The sequence below is a fragment of the Delphinus delphis genome, chromosome 9, assembly GCF_949987515.2.
Source record: "Delphinus delphis chromosome 9, mDelDel1.2, whole genome shotgun sequence".
Classification (NCBI taxonomy): Eukaryota; Metazoa; Chordata; class Mammalia; order Artiodactyla; family Delphinidae; genus Delphinus; species Delphinus delphis.
In genome coordinates, this window is record NC_082691.1 from 83,811,897 (window position 1) to 83,820,716 (window position 8,820).

The following is an 8,820-nucleotide window of genomic DNA, read 5'->3' on the forward strand; positions in this document are numbered from 1 at the left end:
TGTCTCAGAACACACTGAGTCACTTACCTCTTCTGAATTTGCACAGGCTTGGTCAGCTTCGACTCTCTATTCTCCTCGTCCTCCTCCTCTTCTTCATCATCTTCCTCATCATCATAACCACCATCATTCTCCTCCTCCTCCATATCCTCTTCTTCCCTGCCATTCTCTTGACCTAATTCCTGACATTTAGGTTCAGGCCTCTTCTTCTCACCTACATACATAGTTGGTAAAGAAAGTTAGGAATTCATTTAGTATCCAAAACAAGGTTATTTAAACAAGAGTAACTAATACCCCAAATTCCCGGTTCCTTTGGTTTTACAGAAGCTCATATATTTTTCTTACTGTACATAATAGGAAAAAGTATGGGAAAAAAAAAAGCAAAAAAACAAACAACAAAAACCCCTCATCACTGAGATTCCCTCGGAGGCTGTCCCATTCATCAGAAGCCTTAAGGTTAACTTGGCTCAGCAACTGAGCCTCTGCAAACAGCCTATCATTGTGCACCATGGCCAGCACAATGCATGCTCTGGAGCCCAGCCATGAAATTTAATCTCTGTGAGTTCTGTTCTCTGAGCTCCTGGTGGCTTAAAAGCCAATTGTTTTCTAAATAAAAATCAAGTTTTAAGTTTCCCTATTTTTAATGTTCCATCACTCCCTATTATGAAAGCTGGGAAAGTACAGCAAGTAGTAGGGACAATGAACTTGGGCCCCACTCTTCACATCCACATCAAGGAGTGGGCTTATATTCAAAAGATCCTGTTTTGGGACCAGATCACCAGATGGTACAATACAGACTGACAAACAGGACATAAAACCCCTCCTACCCAACACCACTGCATCTTACCTGCGACAGAGGCAGACTGTGTATTTTTATATTTATCCTTTGCCACAGCCCAATCCACAGCCACTGTCCGCCCTGTCAGACAGAAAAGTAGCATCAGAAAGGCCTTCTCTTTAACATTCCTATTTCCTATAAATGACTTCCTATTCGTCAAAGACAGTAATGGAATCAAAGGAGATGAAGAAACTGCGGATTCAGAGACTGTTGGTCCTAAAATAAAACTCCTGGTAGGTGTCTATTCTTTTAACCCTTAACCTTTTTATCAATGAACAGAAGTTTTGCCTTTCTACACAGCCACTACACCTAGAACAAGACAGAGTAAGAATCATAACAGTGTTTCCAGTTAAACCAAGTTTCCAGTTATACTAACAAGAGGGAAAATAGACATTCTGGAGTAACTGCGTGTCACTCAGAAGTTAGGAAGTCTCCAAGCCAATCCCTCCTTTAGGCACTGTACCTGGTAAATCAATACCTAGAGTAACGTCAAGGTCAGTTTAAAAGCCCACAGGTGGACTTCCCTGGTGGCGCAGTGGTTAAGAATCCACCTGCTAATGCAGGGGACACAGGTTCGATCCCTGGTCCGGGAATATCCCACATGCCATGGAGCAACTAAGCCCGTGCACCACAAGCACTGAGCCTATGCTCTAGAGCCCGTGAGCCACAACTACTGAGCCTGTGTGCCACAACTACTGAAGCTTGTGCACCTAGAGCCCATGCACCACAACAAAGAGTAGCCCCCGCTCGCCGCAAGGAAAACCCAATGCAGCCAAATAAATAAATAATAAATAAATTTATAATTAAAAAAAAAAAGCCCACAGATGCTGAATAAGTGATCATAACCAAGAGGGAGGAACCTGCTAATCCCACATCCTCTAGACAGCAACCTGCCTCTATCAGTCAGGGACAGTTTTTCATTAGGGATTTAAAAGGACACTCATCACCAAAAAAAGAAAAGAGAAGGACAGCATGGGTCCTTTCAAGTTTAACCCTAAGATCAGGTACTAGGAATATTTCACCAAAACAAGCTTCAATATTAGCAATGAGACTCTCAATGAGGCAAACACCTTTTGAAAATGTAGAAAGTGGGTTACTGTGCTAATTTGCCTAAACACCAGAAATATCTGAGTCAATGGTATGGGCATAGAAAACTCACCTTTTATCTCTTTCATGTTCATGCTTTTGAGAGCCTTTCCTGCTTCTAGGAGGTTTTTGAACTGAACAAAAGCAAAACCACGCATCTTTCCATCTGTGTGCAAACACAACAAAGAAGTTAGAGGTAGCAGGTAGGGAACCAACAGACACTAAGAAGGATGTTACAGCAACCTGGACTGGCAAGAAGACCCAAATCCTATCAACCGGTCAGCCCCTTGCCCAAAGCACAAGCCTATATCCTGCTGAGGTTACCCTGACACAGGCTTGGGGAGAGCAATGCATTTTCTCAAACTGTAACTTGTCTTCTAAAAGTAGTTCTGATCTAACTAGCAATACCATAAGGGGACTAAACACTGTTATTTGTCAAGCACTGTGCCTGATACTTTACACATATCATATCATCTGGGGCTCACAGAGTGTGACCCGAACCTTGTGTTTCTGCTTAGTTCAAAGGTGATACAGAAAAAGACCATTATGTAAAATAACCTTAATCTAATCCACACAAAATAAAGGTTTGCCAGTACCTGGTTTCCTAGGGATGTTTACTTCCAGGACAGCTCCAAACTGAGCAAATACTGTCTTCAAGTCATCTTCTGAACACTGAAGCCAAAAGTGAAGAAAGAAAAAGAGATATTATCACGGCAAATGAACACAAAACATCAACTATTCAATTAGTTCACTAGGAAGAGCTTGAATATTTGCACTCCTTTTTAAATTTTGAGACTAGGACACCAAACATTTCAAAATAGACGACATCTTGCTTTGTACCTATACAGGCAAAAAGGACAGATATCAGAGAGCTTTTCCTTCCCTCCCTTTCTCAGCAGTAGTTTCCCCAAGGCATCTTCACAGTCTCTGTCCTTAATAAGTTTTTGTTTATACAGGCCCATTTTCTGAATTCAACAAGGCTAAAGTTCGTTCCCAGAAGGAATTAAGCCCAATTATACCATCCTGGTGAGAAGTTTGACCAATGAGCATGCCTTGGCTCCAACAGCTTTCAGAACACTCACTGTTAGTTTTCTCTGTCTCTTACCTTAAAGCTCAGGTTCCGAATAATTAATCTGGCTTTCTTATCTGCCACTTTGGCTTTTTTAGGCTGCAGCTCCTTCTTTGGGGACTTTGAATTTTCTAAAAAATAAATGGCAATGAAGTAAATCTGTGATCTCCTCGGCCCAGAACATCACAGGAAAGAAGCTACTAGCAACAGATGGCATTTAACACAGGGTTAAGTATGGCAATGCCCAGGGACACCAGGTTTTCCAGACTCAGAAGTAAACAAAAGACTAAAACTAGTAACAAAATACACTGGATGATTTTGGACATCAAGAGGAAATTCAGGAAGCTTTTAGGCCTAGACACTACTCCCAGAGCCAATCCACTGCCCCCTCAATCCTGGGGGAAAACTCCCTTCAGCTACTAGAAACTCACCAGTTTTCCCCTTTTCCTTGGACTTATTTCTCAGTTTTTTCTTGGCAACAGTCACGGTGATCTTGCAGCCTTCGAAGGTGGTAATCTCCTTGAGGGCCCTCTGAACATCTTCCAGCATAGAAAAAGTGACATAGCCGAAGCCTCGACATGCCTTACTCCCTGGAACAGTATGGGGATGGGGGGAGGGGGGATTAACAGTAAGCCTAGATCCCTAAACCGGTAAATTCTCACAGCCCTAAACTAGCAAATATACAGCCAGGCCAGCCAGTCTGCCAAAATTCTCAAAAGAGAAAGAGACAAGGTTAGCATGAGTGGCCCCTGTCCCCTCTTTGTTCAGAAATTGTTAGGCTTCCTCTTCTAATGTGGTGTCTTTGCTGTTAGCTCTCTCTCTTCCTTCTTTCCTGATAATTTCAAGAATATGGAGGACCCATGATATGCATTACACCCCCGAAGAAGAACTCAACGTCAAACAGAACAAAACATCACCAGAGAAGGTAGGAAAGGTAAGTATGGTAGTTTCAAAAATTACAAAGAAATAATTCAGCCACCGCTCCACAGAACAGATCAGCAGTGAACGCCAGGGGCCCTGAAAAAAGAACCTCAAACAATAAACATTGCTTCAGAAGCCTGCAGACACTATTACAATTATTACCAAGCCCTAGAAATCAATATCAAATTAAACCCTTCTAAAGCAGCTGTAAACCTCTTATCTCATTTTGTCAGAACACACCAAGAAGGGAAAAGCCAATATCATCATCGCTTTTTTCCAAACGAATCATTTAAGACAAACAGTTGCAATTATCAACTGTAACCCACCTTTGCCCTTTTTGGTATTTTTTTTTCAGTTTAATATTTTTGTGTAGTAAAATTTTAAGTAATTTACTGCATCAAAAAAGAAAAGGACAGACCAAGTAGTCTGCTTACTACCCAAAGAAGAAACAGAGTTCACACGCTCTCCTTTTACAACTACACCCCAATCTGCTTCTGGGTACAAGCCCTCTAACACAGGACGCTGATCCACGTAAACTGGTTAAAGCTGACATTTGGCACTAGGAAAGCATACTATGATCTGGTGATCTCTTTTTCTCTTGAAACTCCTTCTCACAAAAGCCTGCCCACTCACCTTTCAGAAAACAAGAACAAGAAAAATCAGGGCCCTTCCTGATCAGTACAACCAAAAACGAAGCAGCTGAAAGGTGAAGGAGTTCCGTGACAAAACAGAAGCGTGTTGCTCACAAACACACCATGCGTTGTTTATGTCTGCACAAAGCACTCTCACACATTTACTTGAATCTTTACGACAATCCTGTGAAATTATTCCCATCTTAAAGAGGTTAAGTGGCATGTCCAGGTCACCACTACTGGTAAGACCTCACCTCACACCCCCTCCCTCCTATCCCACTAAGTACAGCATTCAGTACATCTGGCTGCCTGGACAGAAAAGCACGTTTTTTCTTAAAAAGGGAATAGCAGCTTCTGTTAAAGATGTAGACTACATACACAAGCTACAGGTAAGGTTACATGTAGCCTATATTCTGAGGACCCAAAAGGAGAATTCCCATTCAAAGGCCTGTTCCTCCCCGGAACACAACCAACCACCGCTGAGCAGCGTTTCTCAATTGTTTTGATAACCCACAGTAACAAACGTAACTTATAGTGGATCCAGGATGCAGTTTTTTACAAAACTGAAAAAAAAAGTTTTATGAAAACTTCTCCTTTACCATGTATAGATATACTCCTATTTCATTAAAAAAAAATCTCTAATCATGACCCACTCAAGACCCACTAATGGACGATGATCTGCAGTTTAAGAAACACTGCTATACAGCACTCATTCTCATTCTCTCATTCGCCCATATCTATACTTAAAATGACAAAGAACCAGGCAGCTGCCATGTCGACAATCCTAATTCTAATTTGTTACTAACAAAATAGAAGATAAGGACAGAGCGATTATTAGCACACTATTAGCCTGCCTACTCATCACATACTTGGACACCATGGGGGGAAAGAGAGGTACACAGGATGTTACTTCCCTCCAGTTGCTCTCCTGAAAGACAAGGAGGTAGCCACCTACAGAGACACACTGATGACTTGGAAGGAAGCTAAATTTATGTTCTGGGCAACATCAGGTGCCCCTTGACACAGTCCAGGTAAGAGTAAGAAATGCTTCTACAATTAAAACACTTACAATTCTTCCTCAGTCTAATACATGCTAACCCTCCTTCATAGCGATGCCATAATCATCAGACAGAATGCAAAGCGTATGGCAGTATTCCACAAGTCAGTAAACATCTCCTGCGGCTCAAGCCAAAACCCTTGGAGTCAGACTTGACTCCTTGACACTCTTTTTTTTCTCATACCCCACATCTGATCCATCAGCAAATTCTTTCAGCTCTACTCTCAAAAATATCCATATTGCAATCACTTTTTACCACCTTCACAGCTACAACAGCTGGTCCAACACCATGACCTCTCTCTCACCTGGATTACCACAAGAGCCTAATAACTGGTCTCCCCGCTTCTGCCCTATTCTTAGCAGCCTATTCTCAACACGGCAGCCTGAGAGAATCTTCCAAAATGCAAGCCATATCATATCTACTGCTCCCTGCTCAAAACCAGTGGCTTCATATCTCAGAGTAAAAGCCAAAGTCCTTGCAACCGCCTGTAAGGTCCTACATGATCTGGTAGCACCAGATCGCATCTGCTAATTCTCTTCCCTTCACTCACTGCATTCCAGTCACCCTGGTTTCGTCACTATTCCTCCAATATACTACACACACTCCTCTTCAGTATCCTTTAGCTTCCTCTGCCTAGGCTGCTCCTCCCACTGAGAAACACATGTTCACTCTCTCACATCAGAAAGGCTTTCCCTGGCTACCTCTCACCCCTCTACAGCTTCCCCACCACCACACACACACACATCTACAGAGACTCCCTATCCTTTTTCTCTGCCTTATTTTTCTCCTCAACATTTATCACCATTATCACTACATATTTTGCTTATGTGCTTATTGGCTGTCTTCCCCATCTGGAACACAAGAGCAAGGTTTTTGGTTTGGTTCTGTGCACTGCTGTATCCCCAGGACCTACAATAGTTGCCTGGCACAAAATACACATTCAATTAATATTTACGGAATAAATAACTGGGTGAATGAATAACACACTGGTTAAGAGCTCCCGGTCTGGTGATCAAATTCTGAATCCACTACTTACTAGCTGTATGAACTTAAGCTGAAATTACTAAATTTTCCTAAGCCCTAGATTCCTCGTCTGTAAAATGGAGTTAACTCTCCACCCAACAAGACCGATGGGGAAATTAAATGAGATAACACGTAGAACTCAAGCACCGCACGTGGCAATCAGTTGATTCTCAATAAGCCTTACTGGTGTTCTATTAAAAGTTAGTTATTTACTACCAAATAAGATCTTATATATGAGCGCGCATAATAAACGGAAAGCGCTACATAAACTTAAGGGACTGATTTGACTTTCAGAAACGGCCCGTTTGGATTCACCTAAAGCAGAATCCGTTTAGAAAAGAAATTCAACTTCTAAGTCCTTTCACTATGGGGCAGGTAAAGGATTATACGGGTCGCTTAAATTTGGGTGTCCTCGCCCCCATCCGGCTCCCAGGAACCCCAACTTTGTCCTCGACCGCCCCTCCCCCTACCTTTCTCAGTCACCACGAAGCACTGCTTCACCGGCCCCACCTGGCTGAACAGCTCCTCCAGCTGCTCGCTGCGGGCCGAGGGCGGGAGGCGGCCCACAAACAGGGTCAGCCCGGCCATAAGGCCGAGAAACAGAAGCGCGCGGCTTCGCGCACGCGAGTCAAGTGACAGGTTTTAGTCAGAGGACCACGCCAAGTTGCCGGGAGACTCCGGAAGTGCTCTTCACTCAAAAGAGTCCGGAGGAAAACGTGGTAGAAGGGGGAAAAACATCCCGGAAGGAAAAAATCGTGACGCCAGGGGGCGGAGCTTCTTGAGCGGGGTTCCACCCCTACTCCAAGTACCGCCCCCGCCGCTGTAAAGAAATTTGGCTTCGCTATTTCGTACACTGCTTACAATCTAACCTCCTGGAGATCGATACCAAACTCAGCAGGGCAGGCCGGAGAAGTTGGTTTTACTCTGGCCCTAACCCAGGATCTAACATATAATGGATGTTTAATAAATATTTTCTGAAGTGCCACCACAGACTCCCAGATTACGTGCATAAAACACAGCCAGAATACACATCAACACAAGTACGTCACGTACATCATTCGGACAATTCTCATGTTCTCAGAGAATATGAGATATCTGTCACACTATAACAGATAACTACAACTCTGCCTTTAACACTTCGCAGACAAATTATAGCTACTAAAGTACAAATAGGCACATATCATACACATTCTTTCAAAAAAATATTTACTGAGCTCCTACTATGTGCCAGGCACTAAGGATAAAATTGGTGAGCTAAAAAAAGATGGGACCCCTACCCTCATGGGGTATACAGTCTCGTGGGGGTAGACAGACATTAATCAAAAAAAAAAAAAAAGAAAGGAGGGCCGTTGGCCGGGGCCTGCAGTACGCGCTTCAGTGAGGGGCTCAACCACAGTCAACCGTCTTGTTGCTTTACTGGTCGCCACTCCCACGACCGGCCCGACAAGACGCGCCTGGAGCGCAGAACAGATTTCCCTTGGGCTCGTGGGCGCTGCTCTGAGCAGCGTCACCCTTTATACCAGAAAGCTGGCGGGCACTATGGGGAAAAAACAAAACAAGAAGAAAGTGGAGGAGGTGCTAGAAGAAGAGGAAGAAGAATATGTGGTGGGAAAAGTTCTCGACCATCGAGAGGGAAAGGGCAAAGTGGAGTACCTCCTAAAGTGGAAGGGGTTCTCAGATGAGGACGACACATGGGAGCCAGAAGAAAACCTGGATCGCCCCGACCTCATTGCCGAGTTCCTGCATCACAGAAAACAGCACACGAGACAGATAAATCAGAGGGAGGCAAGCGCAAAGCTGATTCTGATTCGGAAGATAAGGGGGAGGAGAGCGAACCAAAGAAGAAAAGAAGAGTCAGAAAAGGCATGAGGCTTTGCCCAGGGTTTGGAACCGCAGTGGATTATTGGAGCTACAGACTCCAGTGGAGAACTCATGTTTCTGATGAAATGGAAAAACTCTGAGGAGGTTGACCTGGTCCCTGCCAAGGAAGCCAATGTCAAGTGCCCACAGGTTGTCATATCCTTCTATGAGGGAAGGCTGATGTGGCATTCCTACCCCTCGGAGGATGATGACAAAAAAGATGACAAGAATTAACTCTCTTGAGTACCAGCCCCTGTCACATCTGACTGTGGGTTTCAAGTGGGGAAAGGAGTTCTACTTGTCTTGACACCATAGAGGTGGCTTGAGAAGATGCCC

At 43.8% G+C, this 8,820-nt stretch overlaps 1 protein-coding gene and 1 pseudogene across 2 annotated transcripts in view; one reads left to right on the forward strand and one right to left on the reverse strand.

Moving 5' to 3' along the window:
- RBM28 (RNA binding motif protein 28) overlaps positions 1-7,292 on the reverse strand; it is a 32,829-nt gene extending 25,537 nt beyond the window's left edge. The window contains exons 1-7 of one of the 2 annotated variants that reach the window (XM_060020833.1): positions 7,095-7,292; positions 3,422-3,580; positions 3,027-3,121; positions 2,518-2,593; positions 1,995-2,087; positions 845-916; positions 28-211 (exon numbers count right to left, since the gene is read on the reverse strand). In XM_060020833.1, coding sequence (XP_059876816.1) covers positions 28-211; positions 845-916; positions 1,995-2,087; positions 2,518-2,593; positions 3,027-3,121; positions 3,422-3,580; positions 7,095-7,212 — 797 coding nt within the window. In that variant the 5' untranslated portion in view covers positions 7,213-7,292. The remainder of the gene's footprint in view (positions 1-27; positions 212-844; positions 917-1,994; positions 2,088-2,517; positions 2,594-3,026; positions 3,122-3,421; positions 3,581-7,094) is intronic. The other variant, XM_060020834.1, reaches the window with a different exon arrangement.
- An 871-nt stretch (positions 7,293-8,163) lies between these two features.
- LOC132430749 (chromobox protein homolog 1 pseudogene) lies at positions 8,164-8,718 on the forward strand (annotated as a pseudogene).
- Positions 8,719-8,820: the final 102 nt, after the last annotated feature.